General features: G+C 41.0%; 2 protein-coding genes across 2 annotated transcripts; one reads left to right on the top strand and one right to left on the bottom strand.

The window, feature by feature from the left end:
* Positions 1-1219: 1219 nt before the first annotated feature.
* Positions 1220-3910, top strand: LOC127778531 (probable tetraacyldisaccharide 4'-kinase, mitochondrial). The gene is made up of 6 exons (XM_052305152.1): positions 1220-1550; positions 1620-1928; positions 2103-2312; positions 2970-3029; positions 3344-3424; positions 3525-3910. Exons 1-6 carry the CDS (start codon positions 1260-1262, stop codon positions 3681-3683), a joined length of 1110 nt encoding a protein of 369 aa, XP_052161112.1. The 5' UTR covers positions 1220-1259; the 3' UTR covers positions 3684-3910.
* A 4576-nt stretch (positions 3911-8486) lies between these two features.
* LOC127779802 (zinc finger protein 10-like) lies at positions 8487-10200 on the bottom strand. Its single transcript, XM_052306704.1, has one exon. The coding sequence runs from the start codon at positions 10098-10100 to the stop codon at positions 9243-9245; it is 858 nt and encodes a 285-aa protein (XP_052162664.1). The 5' UTR covers positions 10101-10200; the 3' UTR covers positions 8487-9242.
* Between the last annotated feature and the right edge of the window lie 17631 nt (positions 10201-27831).

Here is a 27831-nt window from a genome sequence, read left to right as displayed (position 1 = left end):
GCTGCTCACTACATTCGAAAATATAATCGATATGAAAAGAAAATCATGGGTTGTCGATTAACGGGATTATCGGAATTTTATCGGTGATAAGAAAAAAATCAGACAAAATTTGTTAAAATTTGGCTCAATTTGTGCAGGAAATCCTAGCTAGTATTTTGTATAAACCATTTGGTATAAAAAATAACATATATAGGGTCTGTTCACTTTGATGCCAAAAAAACCTTACTAAATTTTGGCATTGCAAAAATTTTGGCAACTATGTCAAAATTTTGGCAACTTGCCAAAATTTTGGTAGGATTTCTTATATCAAAATTTGGCAGCAAACTAAATGTAGCCACTTTTTTTTGTCAACTTTACCAAAAATTTGGTAAGATTAAAAATGGCATCAAAGTGAACAGGCCCATAATATGCAAATGATCAGGATAAGTGCAAAAATAATGATGTAGCCAGTCAAAGAACACAGTGTCACGCATGCAAATTCAAAAAAGGCCGAATTTTTGGCTGATACTTCCTCCGTCCCAAAATAAGTGCAGCCATGGTTTTCCGCGTCCAACTTTGACCGTTCGTCTTATTTGAAAATTTTTTGAAAAAAATTAAAAACATAAGTCACAAGTAAAGTACTATTCATATTTTATCATCTCATAACAACAAAAATGCTAATTATAAAAAAATTTCAAATAAGACGAACGATCAAAGTTGGGCGCGGAAACTCATGGCTACACTTATTATGGGACGGAGGTAGTACTGTTTTTGATGGGTACCCACCAAGAAACACGAATTTCGGAAATTTCGAAACATGTGTTGGGCTGTAAGAGCACCCGCAATGGTAAAGTAAGGTGCTCTCTATAAAACATATATATCTCAGCAATAGACTAGATTAATAATAAACCACCTTAATAGTATGTCTACATGGGTATCTATAGCTCTCTCATGCATTGCCTCGTTTTTCTCTACAGATTATCTCCAGGTTAGTAGATAGCTTTGCTCTCTCTCTTCATTTAATCTGTTCCAAGTAGGACAATATACTGACATGGATCTCTTATAGAGAGCCTATAGATAACCATTACGGGTGCCCTAAGGTGAACCCATTAATAACAACCTAGTACAGAAATCAAACTTGGTTTTGCTGTAGAATTAGTTAGACCGGTTTTCGTGCAGTAGGAGGCCGGGACGGAGGAATTAATATTGGGCCGGCTAGCAAGCACACTTTGCATTGGGCCCATAAACAAAAGGCCCAAGGCAAGGCAAGAGAGAGAGAGATGGAGAAGTGGAGGCGAGTGGTGGGTAGGGTCGCCGGCACGCCGGATTCCGGCGTCCCTGGTCTCCCCTTCCTCCACCGCGCCCTCCTCCTCCCCCTCCTCTTCGCCGCCTCCAAAGCCCTCCGCCTCCTCTCCCACCTCCAGCGCCGCACCTCCACCTCCACCTCCCTCCCCGTCCCCGTCGTCAGCGTCGGCAACCTCACCTGGGGAGGGAATGGCAAGACCCCCATGGTCGACTTCCTCGCCCGCGCCTTCCACCGCATCGGCGTCTCGCCCCTCATCCTAACCAGGGTAGGCTAGGGTTGGGTAGGCTACCCTATTCCTTTCTTTCTTTCTTAGTAGGTCTTTCTTTCTTTCCAGGGCTACGCAGGCGGCGATGAATCCAGGATGCTCCGCCGCCGCCTCTCCGATACCTCCGCCAAGATTGGTGTCGGTCCCAATAGAGCGGCTGTCGCTACCTCCATGCTCCGCAAATATGGTGCCCAAATTGGAGTCGCCATACTAGACGACGGGATGCAGCACCTCAGCTTGCTTCGAGATGTTGACATTGTCATGATCAACGCCCTCAATCCTTGGGGGAACAAACATCTCATTCCACGAGGACCCATGAGGGAACCACTCACTGCACTCACCAGAGCTCATATTCTCCTCATTCATCATGCTAACCTGGTAACTACTCCATCCATACCAAACAATTTCATTTCAGCACTTTCTATGATCAAAGCCCATGAATAGACAGATCCTCCATCCAGTGCCAACAACCATATTTACTAGTACTTGAAGCAAACAAATCCATTTCTTAATTTCATATCTCAAACAACCTTTTACTACTATACTCCACAGGTTTCTCAACCACAACTTAAAACAATTCTTTCCACGGTCCACGACAATGGCGCAACATGTCCAGTCTTCTTTAGTAAATTGGTACCATCGCATATTTTTCAAGTCAACCAACCCATGCACAGGCTTCCTCTTCATGTGCTGCACGGTATAATCATGCTATGCGTTTCTGCTATTGGCTGCCCAGATGCTTTCATTCATTCTGTTCAAGAGGTATTCCCACCTTTCTTGTTTTTATCACTTTGTCTACAAACTTTTGTCCTTGTCCTACCTATCCTCAAATATGGAACGATGGTTGTTGTGAGGTTGTAATCCTTTTCATTATAAGGTAACCTATGCATTATTGCAATTTAATGCTACCAGGCTAACTGTTAATCAACCCCCACCTCCTCTGAAGAAATGAGTGATACAATGACAGATAAATCTGCAATAGAAAGAAGATAAAAAAAAAGATGTAATCCAAGTAACAAAATATGGTGTAGTTTCTCTGCTCCCAACTGGAGTATAAGAAATACCTTTTTTTGCAAAGCTGCAAAAGGTGGCTGTCTTCCTTTAATGTTTACTATTAGAGCTCTCAGCTAAAACAAACAAGACAGTCAAATCACCACATGATTGGTACATTCTTTCTGGCTCATTTGCAATGCTTGCCTTTGGGTGTAGGCTTTTACTACATCCTGTCCAAAGTTGGTAATTCCATGGTTCAAAAATGATTGTGAATGGAGATATCTACCAAATATTGGATCTATGTGTTGCTCTGCTCAATTTTGGTTAATTCATGCCATGCTAGATTTAAACACAAATCTGAATTGAGTAGTCAGCTAATCCTTGTCATCAGGAAATTTTAGAATGTTATTCATTCATTGGCTGTAGATTGGCCCTCTCAAGATTGAAAGGTTGGATTTCAGCGATCACCATTCCTTCAGTTCTCATGTAAGTAACACCATATTGACATTGGCAGAGTGACCATTCCTTCAACAATTGAAGATGCACGCACTTTCAAAATGTGATTAGATTGAAAAGCTCAATGATACATAGTTTGAGCATGCGCATGCAAACCTTTCTTTCCAATGTATCTGTAATATTAACTGTTTCCTAAAATAAAGAGAACATATCTAATTGTTAGCTCAGTGGTACTAGTCTAGATGTTGCAACGCAGCATTTTTGTCAATCTATAGTTTCTTAGTGCTACCACTCTGTTGATTCTTACATGGTGATTGTTTTTCTCTCGTTGTTGCATACAATAGGACCTGCAGCTTATCCAAGACACGTTGAAGAAGCTTGTGTATCAGCACAAAAATAATGCTGTTGTCTTGGTTACAGAGAAGGTATTTGCCTTCTTAATAGAGCACTGTTTCCTGCTACTACTTTTTTTCATCGTCCATTTTGGACTTTTTAATTTCGTTCCTTTCTCTCTGTGTGTGGCAGGATTATGACCGTGATCCAGATGTCCTTAGGGCACTGGATGCAAAGGTTTGGGTGTTGTCGTCTTGTCTGCAAATTATACCCCATGAGGGACAAGGAGATGATGAATTTATGAGGAAAGTGAGGGAGATTATTACAGCGAGTAGACACGTGAAGTTATAGAAGGAGGGGGCCTAGCCAAGAGTTGCTGAACATTTAGTTAGAACCAGCTGTAAAAGAATTTTGAGGCAAAACTATTTTGCCAGTAGGATCTGGTACTGCTGCATCTTGTTCAGGATTGGTCGATCAATTCAATTCTTGTTGCAGAATATGCATTATTGATCTAGTTGTATTTCCGTTGGATCAATGAATTAAAACCCCAATTTTAGCTGGGCTTGATCGAACAGAAAGTGAAGTGCTGCCCTGAAACACCAGCTTAGCTGCTTCAGTATTCGGTCCTGTTGGCCTCCTCTTGCTCTGCTTCCTATTTTGAAGGTGAGGTCAAAGTGGCGGGTTGATTTTATATGAAAGAAAGCTCATAGGACAGCAATGGAGAAGGTTTCTGCTGTCCATGAAATTCTCGTCAGCTGGCCCAACCATGCTTGCCGTTGCTGGTTTAGTCTTTATATTGGACAATGTTATTAGTTGGTACTATATAACCATCAATATTCAGCACCTACCTATATACTACGGAGTATGTCCAAATATTTTGCTCGCCATATGCTTCTGGGCTTCTGGCCATGGCTTGAGTTTGACAATACTCTGACGGTTTGGCAAATGAATGAAAGGCCCTTGTCTCAATTGGTTCAGTTTATTAAATTGTTAACTTTGGATGATTTGGATGTGGAGATCGACTGGTATTGGCAACAGAGTCAGCTGGTGGTCGTTGGATTGAGCCTCCTCAATCGATATAAACAAAGTCAGATATTGAAATATCTGACTGACAAAATCCACACTTAAAAAACTGGAGCACATTCATCTGGCAGAGGCAGCCAGCGCGCGCGCGCATAATATATGTGCTGCAGAATGACATGCATGTTCAGCTGCTCGCCCCCGCGTCGCCTCCAACGTGGGCGACTCAGGTGGTGGAAACCTAGCGGCCACCGCTGGCCCCCTCCACCTCTCACCTCCGCCTAAGCGAGTGGCCGGCAAAGCCGGCGGCTCATGAGGGCGGTGGCTACCTCCAAATCTGGCGCTGGCGGAGAAACGCCGCTGTCGAGGCCGGCACACAGGAGGAGGCGGAGGCGGGGAAGGAAGAGACCGGCGAGCACGTGCTAGGTCCGCGTCGGCGCCAGGAGGTGGAGCCACGAGAGGAGGGGGCGGCACCGATGGTTGCTGCTGCGGCGGCAGCAACGGAGCGGCAGCGGTGATTGCGGGGCGGTCACGACAGGCGCCGCCAGATCTGGCCGGCATAGGAGGAAGTCACGGGCGGGCCTAGCACAGTGTGGAGTGGCCGGCGTGGAGACGTGGCCGATGACGCGGAGGCCGGCATAGCGCGCAGTGGCCGGCGTGGAGGTGCGGCTGGCAGCATGGAGACGCAACCGACGATGCTGAGCGGTTCCGTCGTAGGACAGCAGTGCAGCCACACTGGCTCTGGCAGCGGAGAGGCCGTTGGTGGGCGGCGAGGTGGTGGCGGAGCGGAGGCATCGGCGCTGACCCTCGTGGTCACCGGTGGGCTTGACGGCGGTTTCGTCTTCCTTGTGGTTGGCCTGGTAGACACCTTGTTAAGGGAGCTCCTCCCCTTCTTTGTAGAGAGCTTTTAGGCAGGGGTGGAGGCGGTGGCTGGTCTACAGGGAAGACTTAGGTTGCCAAGGTGATGATGTTCCTTGTCCGAGCTCCCAAAGGTCGGATTCGACGAGGAGACCGACGGTCGGTGTGGCGGAGGCGACCTGGGTCAACACATTGCGGAGCGGCGGTGGGGTAGAGGGTGCTGGCGGCGAGGTCGTCTTACTTTTGGTTGGCCAGGCTACTGCCCTGTTAGGGGAGCTCCTCCCTTTATTTGTGGGGAGCTTTTAGGCAGGGTGGAGGCGGTGGTCGGTCTATAAGGAAGAATCAGGTTATCAAGACAATGTTGTTCCTTGTCCGGGCTCTCATAGATTGGATTCAACGAGGAGGTCAACGAGCGGTGTGGTGGAGGCGGCCTGGGTCAGCACGCTGGTGACGGGGTGATGTGGTAGTCTTGTTGATGGCAGGATTGGAAGCCGGCCAGTGGAGGGGTGTCGGTCGGGTGTGGCGGAGGCCATGTGCTGCCGATGTTTGGATGGTGGTTTCGAATTGGGCGACGAACAACGGTGGTAGGGTTGCAGAGGGTTCCAAGCGAAAGCTTAGCCTAATGTTTCATTGGGCCAACAGTGACTACGCTTTTGGATATGGTAACCCTACTGAGGGCGTTGTTGAGGTACCCCTCCTCCCACGGCAAGGAGCTCTGGGTGAAAACCTTGTCCAGTTCTTTGGATAGACGACAAGGCGTCTTTCGACGTCGCAACCTTCGTGAGGACGTCGTTTTTAGAGTCTAAGCTCTGTGGTGGTGTTGTAGACCCGGTGGCAACCGGTCTCACATAGAGACGGCCGGTTTGGTGCTCGGCTGCTCTCTCTGTAGCGTGTGTTTGGATAGTTGGAATATGGTTCGGGGCGTGTGCTCTGGTGCACATCCTGCTATCGATGAAAACCTTTCTTGTAACCTTTTCTTCCTATCTTAATAACATTTAGATGATTTCTTTTGGTCATCCCGGCAAAATATATGCTGCAGAATGCATGCAGATGCAGGGGAGACTAACGTTACTGCTGTCGGATACTTTCTTTGTTTGACCCAGGCATATGGAGTATAATGTAAGGCTCTCCTTTTCCTTTAATACTCGGACTAATTAAGTAGGAGCTAATTAATAATCGACGTAATTAATAGCTAATTAATAATCGACGTAATTAATGCATATGGAGTATCTCTGTGTGCGCGTATGTGTTTTCTTAAAAAAAAAGAAGTGTTGAAGTACTGTGCCTAATGTTGGTGGGATCCACAAAGATATAGAAACATCTGTACTAGCTAGTACACAAGTTCTGTATACATGCATGTGTATGATATCAGATGCTGAGTACATAATTCCTTCTCTCATTGATGAAGCATAAACTGCAATGTACACATTGTCATCGTAGCTAGGGAGTACTATGCATATACATAATTAATGATATAAATTAATACATTTGTACGTATATATATGGTCCAGACTTGAGAGAAGAGGCATGCGAGCAGTTGATCGATCGATCATGCCAGCATATGCATACATATATGGGTCATGAGAGATAGAGAGAGAGAGAGAGAGAGAGAGAGAGAGAGAGATTCTTTCATGCAGAGCTATGTCGACGGACGATGCAGCAGATGACAGTACAGTGTTTGAATTATTCCATGGCAGTATCGATGGATCGTATGCATACGCATGTGCCTCTTCTGAGTGCTGGAATGTGTCAGCATACTGCATATATTGTGTGTGGGTGCCAATATAATGCAACTACTCTATATGCTTTGCTCGCTAGCTAGCTTAATTGCTTGTGATCTCTGTCTCTACATATGCTTGCTAGCTCTAAAACTAATTCATCTCTCTCTCTCTCTCTCTCTCTCTCTCTCTCTCTCTCATACTAGTATAATTCTCTTCATGATCAGGCCATGACTGCACACTCTTACTAGCTAGCTAGCTTCTGAAACCATATATTAGCAAAGAAGCTAGCTATAGCTGTTTCTGACTACTTTCATGGTGAAGAGGCTGAAAGTGTACTTAGGTTTTTTTTATTATAAGTTGTTTGAATTTTGTCTTAGTCAAAATTTAGTTTGATCAAATTTATAAAAAAAATTAGCAACATTTACACCAAATTAGTTTCATTAAATTTAACATTGAATATATTTTGATAATATATTTGTTTTTATTGAAATTTTTACTATATTTTTTTTACAAACTTGATCAAACTTAAAGAAATTTGATTAAGAAAAAAAAATTAAACGACTTATAATATGAAAAGGAGGGAGTACTACACAGACATATATGTTTTGGGTTATAAGAATTCTGGCAATTTTCGCGTGCATTATCATACAGATGATATATAAATAATCATGATGTAACCACCTTTCTATCAATCTAATCTTGATATGATATAATAAAGCAACTAAGCAAGAGATCTTTATTTTTTTTTCTTTCAATATGCTTGACTGCCCCTACATATATATGAGGGGAGTGTACGAGACAAGAACAGACGAGCACCTTGGCTTCTCTACTGTCTGCTTGTGGCCTGATCGATGACCTAAAAGAAGAAGCAACCTTTGCTTGCTTGGCCACCCCATGGATGGTTGGTGGGAGAGGAGAAAACACCCAACTTAATTAATTGTATATGCTATGGAAACGTAACCATATATATATACCAGCTGCAGCTTAACTAAGAATAATAACTCCTCTAATCAGTTTTTGGTTTAGATCTTGAAAAAAATTGTAGTTGTAGAAATAATCCTGAAAATGAAAAAAAAGTTAGAAACTGGTTTTCCTAACTTCTCTAGATACTTACCAACTACTTTTCAAAATCTAAAGTTATTCCAAACACGCCCAAAGTTTGATATATAGATCGCAAATTAACTCAGGTCTCTCTCACGGGACAAACATGCCCATAGTTTGATAGATCGCAAATTAACTTAGGTCTCACAGGATAAACACGCATCAAACATACATAGACGAAACATAACTATGTATGCATGTATATGTTTATTGAATTGTTACTTCCCTTTAGATTCAACAACCAACTATATATATAGACTCCTCAGCTACAAATACCATAGATTTTGTTGTTAATTTCATGCTGTGTTTCTTAGAATAAATCTAGAAACCACATTAGTTTACAAATATATATATATATATATATATATATATATATATATATATATATATATATATACACTTACTTTCAAACTTCCAACTTAACAAAAACAAAAAAGGCTTATATTTACTTATTAATCACTATTTGCATCGGTCGATAATTCCTATATATATGGCACGACGACTTACAATGATTCAATAATAATAATTAGCAGCGCACATGACCAGAATATAGTGATTATCATCAACATTTAATGTAATTCACAAACAAGTACTGAATCGTATATCAGTTTGGTCTAAACATGTAAGCATGAGATAATTCAAAATGACAAATTAACATGGATTCTAGTTATTTTGATCATGATGAGATCAAAACTAATTAAACTACATATTGGAAATTTTACGAGAGGAAGCAAATAGTTGTGATTTGATAAATTAACATATACACAATGTTAGCTTGCCGTACAAATTGCAATATATGTCGTGAAATATGGCTTAAAATGTTGAGCTGCAATTAGTACAGATCATATATATCGATGTGCAGACATGAAGAACATATATAAAAATGTGTAATTGAAGGGAATATATATATATAAAAGGCCTTTGGCCAAATTAGGACACATATATCAAGTCACTTCCGATTGAATCATGCAAGAACAATCAGAACAAAGCTAGCTAGGAAAGTAATTAAGAAGCAGCTAGCTAGCTGAGACAAATTAACACAGGGCGGGAAGAGATGGAGGAGAAATTGAAGACGACAAGATCGATCGAGCACATGTACACACTCAAACATGGTGATCAGATCGAATTATAATGGCACAAAACAAGAAGAAAAAAAATCGATATATGCAAACTAGTAACTTCAATTTAGACCGGAGTACGTAGGTACTAGCTAGGTAGACCCAAGCCTAAGCTCCAGATCTATTTCTTGCCGGCCTACCATGTCCATGGCCAGCTGATTAACAAGTATACTGGAGCTTGGGATTACCTTATTATTACTTGCATCAGCCGCTGCAGGATCATCTTCTCGCCGGCGTTCTCTCTCAGATGAGTATGAGGGCGTCGGAGTCAACGGCTGATCGACACGCCTTCGCTTCCTCCTGATCTCCTCCATGGAGATGGAGATGGAGTCGTCGTCGTCCTTGCCTCCTCCTAGTCCTAGATCATGAGTTGTCGCAGGAGCAGGAGCAGGCATGGTGGTGATGAACAATCTTGCCTTGTTCCTGCTCTCCTTGATGATGGTTGCTATGCAGGAATTAGGAGACGAATTAGTGCCCTGCAGCTGCAGCTGCTGATGATTCTGATGATGATCAGCGGTTGTGGATTTAGGGCTGGAGATTTGTAGAAGCAAGCTAGGAGGACTAGGAGAGTCTGGTGCTGCTGCTGCTGCAGGTAAAAGAGGAGGAGGAGGAGGAGGAGGAGGCGCGCAGATGCTGACGGTTGGTGGAATCGGGTCGTCGTCGTCGTCGTCGCACTGCCGGAGGCGAGCGCGGTCGCGGCGGTGCACGTTCATGTGCCCGCCGAGCGCCTGCGCCGACCGGAACTCTCGCCGGCAGAAGCTGCACGTGTAGGAGCGCGGTGGCCACACGCAGCCGCCGAGGTGCCCCGCTGCGTCCTGCGCGAACGCCTTCTCCTCCCACGACGGCTCGGCCCCTCCGCCATGAGCCGCCGCCGGCCAGCCGGATCTAACGCCGGCGCCCCAGAGAGCCCAGTAGTGCTTGGCCATGCGCTCCATGGCGGCGGCGTCCATGGCCTCGATCCCCTCCCTCCTCTTCCTATAGCTAAGCTAGCTAGTGGATCGATCGATCGATCGGAGTATGTATGTAGGGTCTACCAAGCCAAGACTAGTAGCTGTAGTTGTAGTAGTATAGCTGCTGCTGCTGCAAGAGAGAATGCTAATAGTGCATGATGCCAAGTTGGAGAAGGCTGTGTTTTTGTTGTCTTGCGTTTATGTGCTAGCTAAAACACTACTATACGTATACGTATACGTATAGTATGTATGTACCTACGTATATATGCTTCTCTTCTCATCTTCTCCTCTCATCATCATTTCAGATACATCCATCCACCATGCATATGATGCCATAATGGCTTATGCATATCGCTGTACAAGTAGTACCGCTACACTTTAGCACATACATTTCTATGCTAGGGCTAAAATCCAGGTATCCGCCGTACAACCTTATAGAAAAAAAAATACTTCTCATAGCCAGAAATGCCATCCTTCCTACCTTATTACTGCCCCTCTAGTCTCCTAATATAACAATCTAGTACTGAATCAGACACAACTTTTGTACTACAAATCTACTCCTTCCGTCCCAAAAAAAGACAAACTCTGGTTTCCGTGCCCCGTCTTATTTGAAAAAATTATGAAAAAAAATTAAAAAGACAAGTCACGCATAAAATATTAATCATGTTTTATCATCTAACAATAATGAAAATACGAATTATAAAAAAAAATTCATATAAGACGGACAGTCAAAGTTGGACACGGAAACCCAGGGTTTGCCTTTTTTTTAGGACGGAGGGAGTAGACATGTTCTCCGTCCAGATTCGCATAGTACTATGTTGTATCTAATTAAATATTAGGTTGTTATACTTAGCATGGAGAGAGTACTTATTATGCCACTGATAAATAATTGTACTCCATCCTAAAATGTATAGCAACCTAAATACATGATTATGCATATGCTAGTACTACGAATATGGACAAATCTATAATATATGTCACTACTATATTTTGGAACGGAGGAGTATGATTTATTTACAACAATATACAACACAGCTAGGTAGTACCATTATTCCATTGCATTTTTTTAAAAGCAAACCTGGTTTCAAGCCTCGATTTGTAGGAAAAATATACGAAATTTAGAGGATTTCAATCTATGGAAAAAAATCCTATAAAAGGCCTTTGAAATAAATGATTGAATCCTATATTCTCCTTTAAAATTTTAATAGAATGGACAACCTTATAAGAGATGTTAGAGGAAAGTTAGCAAGAGCTTCAACCTCTAGTAATTTCTCTTTGAGTCGATTTCATACGTTTTTCCCGTAGCCCAATGAAATGATCATTGTTGTGTTTTTACTGTGTTATTTTCTTTATCTTGCACTCACATTCCCGTTAAAATTTTGTATTTTTTTATTAGTCCGTTTTTTCAGTCATGCATTTCAAATGAGCCCTCAAAGTATTTTCTTGGTGTATATATATAGATTAATTAAATATTGGCAATTTCACATGACCTAATCACAATCTTTTTCATATATACCTAGCTGTGTGCCCAAACTTGATGAAGTTCGATGGGACGACAAAAATTCTCAAGCGAATATTTATTTAACAACGCAGAGGGAGTATTTGTTAGTATTAATTAATCGGGAGTATTTGAATTGAGGTGTGCTAGCTAGCTGGCTGCTGGTAAGCGGTAAGTCATGTGTGTCTCTTGCTTTGGCGCATGCACCGTACGACGATGCATTTGTTTTCTGCACTGCGTGCTTGTGCGAGTGCAGTCAACTGTTCTTCAACCGACGATCTCTTTCTTTTCTTTTCTACTATTACATACTACTGTACTACGAATGTGTGTATGCTTGTGATGTTCATCAGATGGTCACAGGGAGGAAGCAAACATTTGAGTCCTCTGCAACTTGTCTCGGACAAACATATATATACACAAGGGAACAAGAATAAAATGGGTGGCAGTTTTGTATCATCCGGACATGTTCTGGGAAGAAGGAATATTTGGCGATTTACATTTTAATTTTTTTCCTGCAGCTGGGCGAGGGAGGCCCTACATATATATATTTGATCGATCCCACCATGTTACAAGTCTATATATGTGCATATCTAACTTACAAAAAGGCTATATATTTGGTCCATAATACATTAGCTAGTAATTAATTAATTGTATTGCTACATATAGTTAGTCCATATATATATATATTATTAATACATTAGCAGATTAGCTAGCTAGTAGCCTAGCTAGTACGTATATACCCCAATACATACATATAAGTTTGTCCAAGTTAATTCCATCCATATACACACCTGACTGCACTTTATTTCATAAATTAGAGTTTACTTGTCAATCTAGTGGAATGCTTAATTAGCTTGTCTAATTAATTAAGCAAACAATCCGAGCTGTGCTAGCTTCATAATGTGAACACATGACTGATGAAGAGTAGACATGATCGTCCATTTATTTGGAGCCTTTCTCAATTTGCCCAATTGTGCAAGACTTGATTGTTCCTCTTCAAAATAATAACATTTTTTGAGATTCACTTGATAGTGTAGTGGTAAGGGTCAGGTGTGTGGTTTCAACCCAACACGCTCACAATAAAATGGAAGAGGTGGGCGGCGATGAAAGAGCTCGATCAAGATGCCGCATAGCTCCTATCGCTCTATACCCGTCTGGCTCCATTCGTCATCGTGATGCCTATTACACCGTTGATAAGCTCCCTATCCCCACCCCACCCTTCACTCGGTTTAGGAGAGATTCACCTCCACAACACCTATGCCACAAGGCGCGTATGCCACCATTGTCGGGCCCATGACTCCTCCGCTTTTGGTGCTAGCACACCCGTCATGTCCACCTTTGCCACCGTGCTTATTACAACTATGCACCCCCCCACCCACCCCATGCAGGGGCATAAATAGGTATGGAGCAGCTAGGGCTTGAGTTCCATGCCTGGTTCCATAATCTCCATTGTAATATGAAAAAATGCTATTTAATTTGAGAAAAATATTTGGACTCCTGTTAGTTCAGCCATATGCGTGAAGATTTTCTGACTCCACCACTGACCCACGTCTCCTCAGTAAAGAGCCCTAAGCTTTGCAACACACTAGTACATAAACAATTTATCCAGACAACTAAAACCGATTTTCACATCTAGGCCACCGATCCGTCTACACCCAAGTATCTGCGACAATCTCCATTTTTCTATGCGGGTGGTGCACGAAAAATAAAAATCCGTAAAAAAAATAAAAATCTCAAAAATTCAAAAGTAGAAACCCTAGCTCCTTGATTCATCCCCAAACCCTAGCCTGCTGCCGGTTGATGTTGTCGTCGCCACCACCGTCGCTGCCAGAGTGCTTGCCATAGTCCGCCGCTAGATCCGCGCAGGGGAGGGTGGAGAAGGCCGCCGGAGCCCTCCACCATAGTCGCCTGAGCCCTCACCTGGGCCACTACCGCCGCCGACACTACTATACATAATAGATTTTCCTGGACGCTACCTCTTTTGTTTCCATGCGGTTCGTAAGTGGAACCACACAGGAAAATAGGGGGACCAGCGCTGGGTTGTCGCCCGCACAGAAAAATTGATTTTCCTGTGCGGTCCTCCTAAACGGACCGCACGAGAAAATAAGCCGATTTTTCCGTGTGGATCTATTAAGAGAGCCGCACACGAAAATAGTATTCCCTCTTTTCCCTCTCACCCACTTCAACATTTCCTCTCATTATCTCTTTTTCTTTCTCTCCTCACCCCCTCCCCTCTGATCTCTCTTCTCTCTCCCGTGCATAACCTCTCTCTCTCTCTCACGCCTCTCATCTCCTCTCTCCTTTCGGCGGGCGACGGCGACGGCGGCGCGCGGCGACAGCGGCGGCTCGACGACAACGGTGGCGCGACGACGGTCGGCATCGGCACGCGGCGACCTCAGCTCCACACGGCGGTGGTGGAGGCGCAGGATCCGGCGGGCGGCAGCCATCCCCGCACGGATCCGGCGGCCATGGCCACCCTTTCCCCGTGCGGGATCCGCTCCCCTTCCTTCCCTCCCCAGATCCAGTGGAGGGGAGGGGTGTCGACGGTGGTGCGCCCAGAGGGGAGGATGGATCCGGCGGGCGGCGTGGAGGCCGCCGCCGCCGCTGACGACGAGGAAGAGGTAGCGCCGCCGATTCTATGTATTTTATTTTTTAAAAAATATTTTTTTCAGTTTTTTGTTTTCTCATGCGGGCGACATAAGCGCCCGCACGCGAAAATCTCGATTTTCCCAGACCACTAGGTGCGTTTAGCCGCACGCAAAAATCGGTGTTGTAGTAGTGCGAAGCCCTCGCCCGCCACTGCCGTCGAGAGGGAGGAGAGGGGAGAGGAAGTGACCAAGAGAGGAGGATGCCATGAGAGGAGAGTGGTGAGAGGACTTAGAGGGGGAGAGAGAGAGAGGAGGGGAGAATAAAAAGAATGGGGATATGGGGTAATTTTCGCATGCAGGTCACTTAAGGCTCGCATGCAAAAATAGACCTGTTAAGGAGCCATATGCGAAAATGTAGGTCGGTTTTTTAGGCGCAGCCAGTTACGGTCCGCCTGCAACCTATAGGGGTCTTTGTATAGAAAAATCGTTTGTGTAGTACTGAGTAGTGACCATCACAAGTCGCCACATGTTACGTGGATGCCATCAAAGCAAAGAGTTTGGGTTAGCTGACAATATGGACCCTACTATTTTTATTTTTAACTAGATTATGATGTATGCATCATCTTTTTTTTCTGGGGGTGGGGGAGAGGGGGATTGTTAATATAAATTGCTTGAAGAGTAATACACGCGGTATAGGATTTGGGGTGATTTTAGATTAAGGCAAATTTTTCTACAGGACATCGTGACTTTGTGGAATTAGCTCCAGGACACCGCACGAAGTGAGTTTTGGGGGAAGACACTTCCAAAACATGGCTATTTGCCAGAGGACACAGCACCCATTTGTTTAGTATATTCGTGCTGACTAGACTTGAGAGGGCCCACATTTTGACGCGACCGGACCAAATTGCCCCTACACATCTAAAGTCTATTTTCCCTCCCTCGCGCTACTATACATCTTCAACCTCCAGCTCTCGTGCCCGTGCGCCACACTGCCGCCTCCCCCTCCAAATTCGGCCGATCCCGTAGCTCGTTTCAAACATTGATTGAGGGGATTTCTTCCCCTTATCCTCCTCTTTATTTCCCCTCAAGAATCGAAGCAAATCACGTTGAATATTGCGTGGATTCAAAGCGGATTTCATCTTCTATTTTTCTGGAGAACTCTGACCAATCCATGCAAATCCCGTTAAATATTGCCGCTCGTGTCCGCTGGCAAATAACCATGTTTTGAGAGTGTTTTTCCTTAAAAGTGACTTCGTGCGGTGTCCTGGAGCTAAAACCGTACAAAGTCACTGTCCTGTAGCAAAATCTGCGTTAGATTAACGGGGATAAAATGGACGTCATCCAATTAATATTCTTCCAAGTATAGCACGCCAAGAAATTTAACATGAGCACCAACATGAAGAGAAATTTAAAACTGGATACATAATTAAGCAGGTTAACTACACAACCCTAATCAGATCGAACTGGCTGGTGCATGCAAATATTGAACAAACTAAAAGGCTAGTTAGCTAATTACTAATCTCTACTAGCGAAAAGGTAGGCTGCGGACAGCATATATGTGCGTTCGCTTGCACTACTCAATCACCACTTTTTTTGGCCTTTTTAACTTGTCACTTCATCTGTTCGATCGAGGCATACGTCACTGACTGCAACTCTCTCTATTGATCGATTTTATTCGATATGATATACGAGTCAATGTATCCAGATAGATTAGTCTCTCAAGTCATAATAAAGTCGATGCTTGTGTGATGCCTCTGTCCATCTTGTGACCTTTTTCTTCTGTTTCATTGTCATCTAGCTATAAATTAATTATGTAGTGTCCACTGATCAACGGTCTCTCTTCCCATTTTGATCATTTATTTAATGATGACAATAATACTCCTTAATTGTACTAAAAGTAAGCTAGGGAGGCGTACATACTGATTGATTGATACACTTGGGCTGTTTCTTTTGTTGGCTTTCCCAACTTAATCCCCTCTTTTTTTCATGCGCATTTTTTCTAAACTATCAAACGGGGTGTATATTTTATAAAAATTTTCTATATAAAAGTTACTTTAAAAAGTAATATTAATCTATTTTTAAAAAAACTAATATTTAATTAATTATTTGTTAATGAGTTGTTTCGTTTTACATTACGGAAGATTAGTTAATCGATCTCTGGTTGCTAGCTTTAGAAATGATTTTCTTGTGAGCAGGTACAACATAGTACAATAATATTTCCTTCATTCCTCATTGATTATATTACAACATAGTATTTGATTTAATTAATGATCACATATTCTCGAAATTAGATGCACGATTCTGAAATCGAAGTTAATAATTCATCGGCGTATAATGGTACGTAGGGCTTAAAATCTTCTATGGATATCGATCGGAGTATATATCGATTGGGCTTGCTAGCTAGCTAATTTCCTACTGCTAGTAAAAAGTACGAGTAGTAAGATCGATGAAGCAGCTGCACGCTATCTTTTCGGTCGACACCGTGATCTAGGTAGGTAAGGTAGCAAGCTGCTGCTCTTATCATGCATGATTGTCTCGGGGCATCTGTGTATGTCCCATTACTCTACTATATTATTAGTACTGGAAAAACTATTGAACAATCCATCCATCCATCGGGGGGCCGGCTGGGGTAGCAAAGATTCTTATGCTCTTGGCTCTACATGCTCCTTACGTTTACCCTTATATATATATATATATATATATGTATATATATGTATGTATGTATGTATGTATGTATGTATGTATGTATGTATGTATATATATATATATGTATATATATATATGTATGTATGTATGTATGTATGTATGTATGTATGTATGTATGTATGTATGTATATATAACAGAAAAAAAAATATTACAAGACTACAAACTCTGAAAGGTCGTAACCAGGAAAAACAAAAAACACGACGATCACACAACCTAGGAGAAGACACTAACACCAAGCCGACCTCCAGCCAATTCCTGCTAGGCTTAAAAGAGGTTTGCAAACGCCACGCCAAATACCGAAACCACACAACATGTCATCGACGAGCTTCCGCTTATCCTCACGTGGAGGGGTTGATGAGAGGGAGAGGGCGAGAGAGAAGGAGATTCACTCGTCCCTCGCATCAACCTGATGACGACAACCAACAGAATGTTAGCAACCAAACCGAGGGGAGACGGCAAAGGCAGGGAACAAGGACCTTCTAGACAACGCCTCCAAGGAGGTCATTACGCCTTCTGCACCACCATCGCCCGTCTAACTCGAATGGGTTTTCACCCGGAGAGACATGCCAGGGAGGGGAAGGTTATCCACTTGACAACGCCTCAAGGGGGGTTCATGGCACCCAAAGCCGTCATCATTGCCGACTCAAGGAACCTCGAGCTAGGCTTTCGCCTATAGCACCCTTTCCCACACCTCTCATCGCCACCCCAGAGCTTCACCACCCGACCAGTCTCTGCCAACTTGCAGCTCTGCCACTCCAGTGCCCCACCACCGGCCAGCGCAGCCCTCGGTACCATCGCGCCATCCTCGCGTAGCCCCAGGCGTTGGCCTCCTACTGCCGCCGACGCTACCCGCGCAGGCCTCGCACAACCCTCTGTACCACCTTGTAGGCCTTGCTCAGCCACCCACGCTGGCCTCCCGCAGTCGTCGTCACCATTGATGCCGGCCTCACACTGCCACTGCCGTCACCCACTCCACCTTTCTCCCAGCGTCCCAAGCCACGTCGGTTATTTGACCCTAGCCAAATCTGTTGTGGAGACTTCGGATCTAGCAACGGGGACCCTGCATCAGGCCACGGCGGTGCTGGATCAACAACCTCATGGTGGGGTTGGCCGCCCCGAGCTCCTCCAGCTTGCCAAGCTTCACATCACCTCCCATGTGTAAGAGACAAGGCGTTGCCTGGATTCGGCCCTGTCACCACCATCCTAGCTTGCCGCCTGGTTCTCCAGGAGGCGTGCTCCGATGGCGGCAAGATGGGGGAAAGGGGGAAGGGGGTGGCGGCAGGCGGCTAGGGTTGTGCCCTGAGCCTCACACGCGAGGACAACGCGGGTTGCCTCCTCTGTGAATGCTAATGTACCACCTACTTATCCCCTTACGTTTGCTAACTTTAGGCTCATTTGAAACATAGGATTGAAAAAGAAACGAGGGAATAAAAAAGAATATAATCTGATAGGGATGTATATGCAAAATAGAGGATTATAAAAATCAGAAAAAATATAGGAATAGACGTTTTATTGGACTGTATGAAAAACACATATATAAATTAGATGAGAGAGATAGACTCAAAGGAAACTTCCCATTATGTTGGATCTCATGTTAAAAATTCTTCAAAACTTGTATGGATTGAGGCATTCTTTTGTAATTTCATAAGATTTCAATAGTTTTCAATCTTTTGTTTTCAAAGTACCATATAGAAAGAAAAACTTATAGGATTAAAATCCTACAAAATTCCTATGTTTTTCATTCAATTCAAAGGAGGCCTCAATATGCTTTTATTTAATGTGTGTTTTGCTTATTTGTTTTATAAATTATATCTTATAGGGGTTAAATGATCCCATACTTGTATATTAAGAATATATTTTAACTTAAACTTTATGACTATGTGCATTCAATTGATAATTCAATCACCTCTTCATTTTCAATAAAAATGAACTAGTAGGAAAATCATCTATAATAATATATAAAAGAATCGGTCCGCTAGTTTGAGTATTGTACCTAGTCTTAGTTGTACCTGGCAAGGGGGATTTGTTCCATGTCAATCCAAGGGAAAATCTTAGCTTCCATAAGGGTGGGAATGGGGAAAATTTATCCCTGCGCGCTAACCTATACGGGACTAGGGACATGATAGTCTTCCTTTGTCCCCTTTTCCATTATATCTTCGATGTGTATTTATTTTCATGTAAATTATTATATGTATATATATATATATATATATATATATATATATAGTTTTATTGTTGATGAGGTGTTGCGACGAGGTAGTCATCTCCAACCCCCAGCTGATATAATGGAGAGAGAAGAGGAGGGCAGCGGTGATGATATGGCTAACACGCTGGATTAATAATAAATTAAGCCATCTAGCTAGTTGGGGTATATCGGACGGAGTGAAGGATTATTGGAACCTGCTGGCTGCTGCTGCTGCTGGCAGTGGGTGGTGCCCACGAAGAGGAGGACGGTAGCCAAGCGTCGACGTACTGCTCGCCATCCCGGCCAGTGACATGGCACACATAAACATGAAATTAAGGAGAGGAGAGATTCTGACAGAGGATAATTAAGAGGGGGAGGGGGGAGGGGAGGGGGAGAGAAGGCACGTCTGATGTCCCTCACAAAATATCCTACCATTATTATATTTTCTCTCGTATAATAGCATATATATTTTCTTAATTTATTATTTAAATATAAAAATAACAATATAATTTTCAATTTTGTACTATCTTTACGAAACTACTAATGTATAATATCCATATTGTATTTTATCTACGTGTTAGTTATTAATTAATTTTTAATATTAAATTTTAGTTATTTGTAAATTAATTATATTTCTATATGAGCTCTAGACTCGTCTTTCAATATTTATTTTATTTTAATTTTAAATTTTCGTTATTTGTAGATTATTTTCTATATAGACTGTAGGCTCTTCTTCCAATATTCTTTATTTTTAATTCTGAATTTTTATTATTTCTAATTGTATTTCTATGTGTAATCTAAACTCATCTTTCAATATTCTTTAATTTTTAATTTTGAATTTTGGTTACTTCTAAATTGTATTCTTATCTTTCCATGTTTTTCTAAATTTTGAATTTTAGTTATTTGTAAATTATATTTTTATACGAACTCTAAACTCTACTTTTAAGTTTATTATGTTTATTTTGAATTTTAGTTAGTTTTAAATTCTTATATGGACTCTATACTCTACTTCTAATATTTCTTATTTTTAATTCCGAATTTCTATTATTTCTTAATTGTATTTCTATATGGACTCTATACACTACTTCTAATATTCCTTATTTTTAATTTCGAATTTCTATTATTTCTTAATTGTATTTCTATATAGACTATATACTCTACTTCTAATATTCCTTATTTTTAATTCCGAATTTCTATTGTTTCTCAATTGTATTTATATATGGACTCTAGTCTCCTTTTCTAATATTCCTTATTTTTTAATTTCGAATTTCAACTATTTCTAAATTGTATTTCTATATGGACTCTGTTTTTCTTTTTCTCCGATTAATATGAGAATTTCTAGGCCGTGAGAGCAAACGTGGATGCTCCTTTTTCTATTACTTTAATAAGTTAATAGATTTAAAATATTAATTTGTGATGCAATAATATCAAGTTCTTTTTGAGTGAAACACAGTAGTATATATATAGTTGCATGCACGTTAATTTGGAATCAGATAAATGATCACTACTGTTTTTTGAGCGTGCGTTTCTTTTCCTTGATGTTCTAAAATCTGTGCCTTGCAAACCTCTAATTATAACTAGACAACACGCTACTGTATACAAAACAATCTCGGCCCAACCCTTGATTTTTATTATGGCTGCCTTTTAATTAATCTATAGGGTAATAATATATAGATGTTGTTATTGTGGCTGTTCACTACCAGATCGACTTGAGAGAGCAGTACCGTTTATTTATTTATTTTTTGTCGGCCCGCAACCAACTCACAGAGTTAATAAATTTAATTATATATGGTTTCGCTTGAACCTACAGAAAAATGTCTAAAAAGTGTGTTGGTTCTAAGTAATGGTTGCAAGTGAACCTAAGTAGTTGTGTCATTTTATGTGGTATATATATAAGTGAAGGTGATATCAGGACACCTATTTGGTTGCAAATTAATTAACCTCATTATCCCATACGAGATCAGCAATATAATACTTGATATGTGTATCAATGATGGAAGAGTATTGCTCTAAAATGATGTCTATTTAAAATCAGTTGTGTGAACCTTCGCAGCATTTGAATGATTTGTGAATCTTTGAGTGTATGAATGCTTGGATGCATTGTGATATATGTGTTGAATGCAATTAGATTTCTACTGTGTGCTTTTATTAGCTGCTTTTCCCCAGTATCATATCCGATCTCTTATTTCTATAAACCTAATGTCCACTAAACACCGAAACATACATGCAAGCATGCCACATCAACCCATTAAGCACACAGAGATCAACATATAAGCATATAGTAATTATATCTACAATTTATTTTATTCTAAAACTAAGCATACACATGCTACATGATCATTCTCAAATCATTTTATCATTTCTCTAATTTCTAACATATATCTCGTAACAAAGCGTGGGACACCATCTAGTTATTCTAATTTTAAATGATCAGTCGACAGAAATCAATCAAAACTTCTAAAGCTGGCTGAAGACCAGCTATTTGATTGGTCCACTTGGCACAAGTAGCTTTGTAGATAAATCATGGAGTCCTATGTGAAAAATAAATAAATAAATAAATACACATAAACTAAAAAAATAGATGCTACATTGCTTAAGTTTTCTTGTAGCTTGCGGTCCTGAGACTTCTAAACTCACTCAATAAATTAAACTGGGATCATCTAGATCCTTCCAATGATTTAACAATATACTACTATAGCAAAAGAAAATTTAGACAAAAAAAACAAAAATATTAATAAAATGAGAACTAAAAAATGTTATGTTGGAATTTTGAAAACAAAATAACAGTGGTTAAAAGAAAAGGTCAAGACTTCCTTAGAAAAAAATCAACAATTCAATACAATATACATTCTAAGCAGGTCTCTAAAACCAGAGTAAAGGCAAAATAAATGGAGAAACACAAAAGCACAAAATGTAAAAAATAAAACGGTGCCACACCAACGTCAATTTATAGTGCCCATACAATCGTCGGTGACATGCTAGAACTGGTCATTCAAATTTGGTAAAAAAAATTTTGAAAATCTAAGAGCTCTCCAACAAAAGTTTCTAATTTATTAAAAGCTACGGAAGAGAATCCTCTGACTTACTTCCATGCCTGGGGTCGGGCTGCTCCGACCCCCTCTGCAGGACGCCATGTGTGCGGGGTTAGGTGGGCGGTCCCAATGCGCACCTAACAGCATTTAAGGCGGCCTGAGCAGGCGCGTTACGCCGCATTTAATGTGACGTACTGCGCACCTGACCGGTCTGTGATCGATCGAATGACTGATGGGACCGAGGTAGTGCGCCTGCACACTGGTCACACGTCAGGCGGCGTGCCATTCCCCGTCACGTCATGATGATAATAGGTTTTTAGCCTCTCATCCCGGCCGAAGTAGGTTCATCCGCTCTGGTCAAAGTAAGGTTTCTGTTTTCCGGTGCAAATGGGAACCCAGAAGTCTTCACCCATTAAATAGTGAATGACACGGGTGTCCCCCGTGTCAACCGGTTCGATTTGATGGGCCCCATGCTACGGTGCCCGTGTGTGTGGCTTCCAAGTCAAGCAACAAGACATGGGATTAGGGCAAGTACTATGGGCATTCAAACACAAGCCCCAAGATGCCATATAAGACTAAATAGTGATGTGGAGAAGAGAAGAAAGATGAGAGAGAAATAGTCACCTCTCATGCAAGGGGCAACCCCTGCACAAACTTTAATAAACATGTGAGAGTCTTAGAGATATTGGGGATTGTGTGGTAGAGGTAACATATTATACATGTCACCTCTTAATTTAATTATGTATATCATGCATAAAATTGGATGTGGTAGCCATCTCTACTATAAAACTTGCCCTTAGAGCAGGTACAATAGCAGACTATTAGCTAGCTACAAACATATTTTAATGAGATAAAAGATGAGATAGAAGAGCAGCAGGCTACAGATGTGTAGCCAGCTGCAGCGCGGACTCCAAGACACAATGTGCGTATGACATGTGAGATCATATATTAATAGTATAGTAAGAGCAAGTACAATAGCAGGCTATAAAGCAGCTATAAACATATTTTAAAGAGATAAAGAAAAAGAGAGAAGAGTAACGGGCTACAGATCTGTAGTCAGCTGCAGCACGGATTCCAAGACGTATTGTATGTATGACAGGTAAGACTAGGTATTAATAGTATAATAAACAACTATTGTATGAATTGGCTATTGATTGCTTATAGATGAATTGAAGTTAGTAGTGGGCTATACTATTAAACTTGCTTTTATAGCTCAATTTTGAGTAACCAAGAGGTGGCAAAGCATGAGCATTCCAGGAGTGCCACGTTGCAGTTGGCTATAGGGCCATGCCTACGTATGGCATTTCAACAGGAGGGAGCACGGCTTGTCACCACGTCGCAGTCGCTTCGTTTTGCTTGCATGGGAGGGAGGGTTCCCAATCCATGCTAAGGAACGTAGACTAATTTATTATTATAAATATTGTTAAATTTTTCTGTAAACTTAATTAAACTTAAAAAAAATCTAAACGTCTTAAAACAATGAATCATGGGTGCATGCATTGATGGCTTTGCACTCGAGAACGCGTGCATCCGGCGCCGGTCGATGTCGATCTGCAAAGCTTGCAATATCGACAAGAATAGGCAGCTATAGCTACGTGTCTACTCCAACTGGCTAATAAGGATAACAAATAATTAATGCTGGATGACAGTGGGCTCAGACACTTCTTTTTATTTTCTTTAATGACTGGATTGGTACGTTGTGATGAGGAACTGTCGATCTTCAAATAGTTGATGTTATCGATAACTATCGATTTGGTGGAAACTTGACACACGATCTGACTTTCGATCAACACAATCAAAACCCTATAATCGCACCACGTCTTCTCTGATTATCAACCGTGCCAAAACCTGATTAATCTCGCCGAGAAGGCTAATCCCTCCATGCGATTCAAAGAACACAAGTAAGAGTAAGGTAGATTGCAACTCAATTGCAAATGAATAACTAAGCACTTAAAATTGGGGTTCTACAAACCGAACAAGTGACGAAACTACAATGGCAAAGATAATCTAAGAAAAACCAGACTCTAAACGATGACGGTTACTGAATAAATATGATTAGAAATGTCCTAGTGTTAGCCTTAGGGTGTCCACCTCTTGGACTTAACCCACGACACAATTAAAAGGCCCAAGGTCTAAATCAGACTCGGACTAGAAGAGGTATGTGGCTTATTTTGCATACTCTCAATAGTTCGGTACGAATTTTTACATGGGACCAAAACTATCTGAAAGTAGACTCCATAAAGCTTTCCAACAGGTACTTATGGGTCTCAAAATTCCTTCTAGATCAGTGGCTAGATCCGTTTAAAGTTGATGTTGTTAGGAGGCCAGAATCCGAATTAATCCAAAACATGCAGAACTTTATCTCTTACTTTCTATGAACCAAAAGTGATGATAATGTTGGAGTAGACTTGGGAAAGGTCTTGTATTAGCCTCCAATCAACTTCATTGATCATTCAAACACTTCATGAGTCCGCTCTTCTTTCTTTCACCCATACAAGTATTTCTGCAAACGAGAAGATGCAAAACTCATAGTGCAATAGTGTTTGTTCAAATATATAACATGTAGATCTCACATAGAAAGTATACACCTTTAGTTGATGGATACATAAGGTAGCCGTGATCATATCCAAGCTAGTGATGTCCTCATCACGTTGATGCCACATGTATGCAAGCTCTTCATTAAAACCGCCCAAAACAGTGCTAGGGGTAATTCACCTGGTATGAATAATTGAGAGTGTAAAATATATGCTATTTGAGTTCAAGGGATAATTTGGTCTACCGCGATAGTTGGCAATTTGGACTTTTTTTTCCTATATTTAGCATCTAAGCATACGAAATGCAAGAAAACAAGACAGATTTACTCATACATGGTGAGAAAAGAAAAGAGAACTCAAGACAATCAAGAGGTAGCACACATTGAAAACAACTGTAATCTGTCCCATGTGATTTAATGAAGTCCTTTTTCCCCGAAAAAAAAGTACCACATATGGAATGGAAGACGGACACATACACTACTACGGTGGTGTTCTTTTCTCCTGAAGATGAAGATGAAGATTAAGTTTTTTTACACAAAACGAGGCAGTGTTAGCATATGATTGATTAAGTTTTAATTATTACAAACTTAAAAAATAGATTAATATAATATTATAGAGCAACTTTCATATAGAAAGTTTTTGCACGAAACGCACCGTTTAGCAGTTTAAAAAGTGTGTCACGAAAAACTTAATCTTAATCACCCCCTTGTTGGACTAACGAACGCAGCCGTACAAATAATAGAATGGTTTGCGCGCCGTCGGCCAAAGCAAGGCTGTTGTCCAGCGCGTAGTTTTTTTTAAAATTACTCGGTGCAGCACATACACTCACAACACACGCACACTCACCTCTATGGACGCATGCACGCAAACCCTATCCATATGAGCATATTCAAAGACTAGGCCGGTAAATCCTGGAGATTGACGAAGTCACCACATGCGCTTCGTCGTTGACGGGTACGTCGCCTACCATTGAAAGCACAAAGCCGTTAAATCCTGAAAAATTCACTCCCGTGAGGAGTTGAACCCAGGACCTAAGGTGTTACTGAGGCTCTTGTAACCACTAGGCTACAGGCCCTTTCGCGTCCAGTGCGCAATTGAGGACACTGCACGCTCATCATGGTTTACACAAAGATCAAGAGGTGATTAATTTGGGTCAGGATTGAAATAGATGGGCCTCACGTGGTGGCTGTTGCGTTTTGTTCTTCTAACGACTAAGAAGCGATCTAATCCACCGATCCTATGGTTGAGAACTAACGATGACGTGGAACATCGAGGTTTAAGTTTTAGGGTCTTAATTGTAGCCAGCCTGTTGTCCCTTCTCTTTATTATAATTGGGATTTTAAACATCAAAGTTTTGCTTTTCTTTTTTAGTTTTTAAAAGTCTCGCTAACCGCCATTGCTTTACTTGCTTTGTCATTTCAATAACGTAATTGAATTTATTTTATTTTTCATTCTAAATTTTAATCAATCTCGTACTATGTTCTAGATGGTTTTTTATTTTAGCATTGCATATCTTTTTTAAAAAAAATTAAGTTATCTATATATTATATTCTTACTTAAACTTTAAAAAATCAGAATTTATTTTTATTCCAAATTTTAATTAAACTCGTGCTGTGTTGTAATAGACTGTTTTTTCAATATTTTTTTTATTCCAAATTTCAGTTATTTCTAAACTATATTTCTGCTTCAAGTTTTTTTAAATATATTTTGATTTTTTTTCTAAATTTTAACTAATCTCATATCGTGTTCTAGATAGATGGCTCTTTTAATATTTTTATTTTTCTGAATTGTAGTTATTTTTAAATTGTAATCTTACTTGAACTCTAAATTTTCTTTTTCTCTGGTTCACATTGGAATTTCCAGCTTCCGCAATTTCTAGCTCTCCAAGTGATTAATATTTCTCACCCCACTAAATTTTCTTGTCGAATCATGCATGGATACTCACCCCCATAAGACTAGTCAACACGATCAACTAAGGCCTTGTTTAGTTGGCAAAAAAAAATTTGTCCCTGCATGCTACATCGGATATACGGATACACATTTGAAGTTTAATAAAAAAAAATTACAGATTCCGTCAAAAAACTGCAAGACGAAATTATTAAGTCTAATTAATCCGTCATTAGCAAATATTTACTTTAGCACCACATTGTCAAATCATAGCACAATTAGGCTTAAAAGATTCGTCTTACAATTTCCTAGCGAACTGTGTAATTGGTTTTGTTTTTTTTCTACACTAGAAAAATGCCCGTGCGTTGCAACGGGTAAAAACTATTTTAATCTTATTATTATTATATGGTTGAGTTAGGATGAATTCATTGTGTGAATTCGCTTGGATTTTAATTTTTAGAAAATTAAGAGCTGCAATTATGAGTTTGACTTTTATCTCAAGTTGGCATCCAAGTTTTTTTAAAGAAATTTCTTATACGATTAGTTTTGTATTTCCAAAAGCAATTAACTTAAAACCCGACACAAACATGAATAATGTATGAAAGTACTGGTAAAAACATCTTTAATTTTTATAATAGTAAAGATAGAGATATGGCACGCTATTGTTTCCCGTTAATAATTTTTAGTTTTTATTTCTTTCGTGTAATAGGAGGTGAACAGATAAATTTGCAGTTCTTATTTCTTTTCGCAATAATAGGAGGTGAACAGAGATATATTTGCTCGTTAGGATCTATTAATTATACTTGATTGGGCAAAAAAGCAACAACGATGCAGCCATGCACATGCAGGCCATCTCCATCGGTATTTCCTTCCAATCTAACCAGGCGCACATCTCTCCAATCTGTACGGAGTACAGAACCAAGTCCATCTCGCTTGATCGTGGCAATAGTAAAACCGAATCGGACGGGGTGGTTCGGATGAAGCAAAAGGGAAACGCATGTGAACGCTTAAAAAAATGGCAACGGGAGCATTTGGATTCGATGGCGATGTACATGGGAATCGGATGTGGACGCGGCACTGCTTCCCATGGATCATGTCAGTAGTTTTTGAATCAGAGATAGCGGATGACAATTAGACTCGGATACAGACAACTTATCAAACCACCGGCAAAAACATCTAGAGATTTAATACTCTATGTATGTATCAAATATTTAATGTGACAGCGTTTGGGAACTAAACAGGCCCTAAAATATGCAACCCATGTCAATTAGTCCCAGGCCAGGTTGCACATCAACCTTGG

This window comes from Oryza glaberrima, chromosome 7 (genome assembly GCF_000147395.1).
Source record: "Oryza glaberrima chromosome 7, OglaRS2, whole genome shotgun sequence".
NCBI lineage: Eukaryota > Viridiplantae > Streptophyta > Magnoliopsida > Poales > Poaceae > Oryza > Oryza glaberrima.
This window is presented reverse-complemented; position numbering and strand designations above follow the sequence as displayed.

Bases quoted from the DNA above. Each gene is read 5' to 3' on its own strand.
- LOC127779802 (XM_052306704.1), bottom strand. From the start codon at position 10,100: ATGGACGCCGCCGCCATGGAGCGCATGGCCAAGCACTACTGGGCTCTC.
- LOC127778531 (XM_052305152.1), top strand. From the start codon at position 1,260: ATGGAGAAGTGGAGGCGAGTGGTGGGTAGGGTCGCCGGCACGCCGGAT. The intron at 1,551-1,619 runs GTAGGCTAGGGT...CTTTCTTTCCAG, and splicing joins CGCCCCTCATCCTAACCAGG to GGCTACGCAGGCGGCGATGA. The intron at 3,030-3,343 runs GTAAGTAACACC...TGCATACAATAG, and splicing joins ACCATTCCTTCAGTTCTCAT to GACCTGCAGCTTATCCAAGA.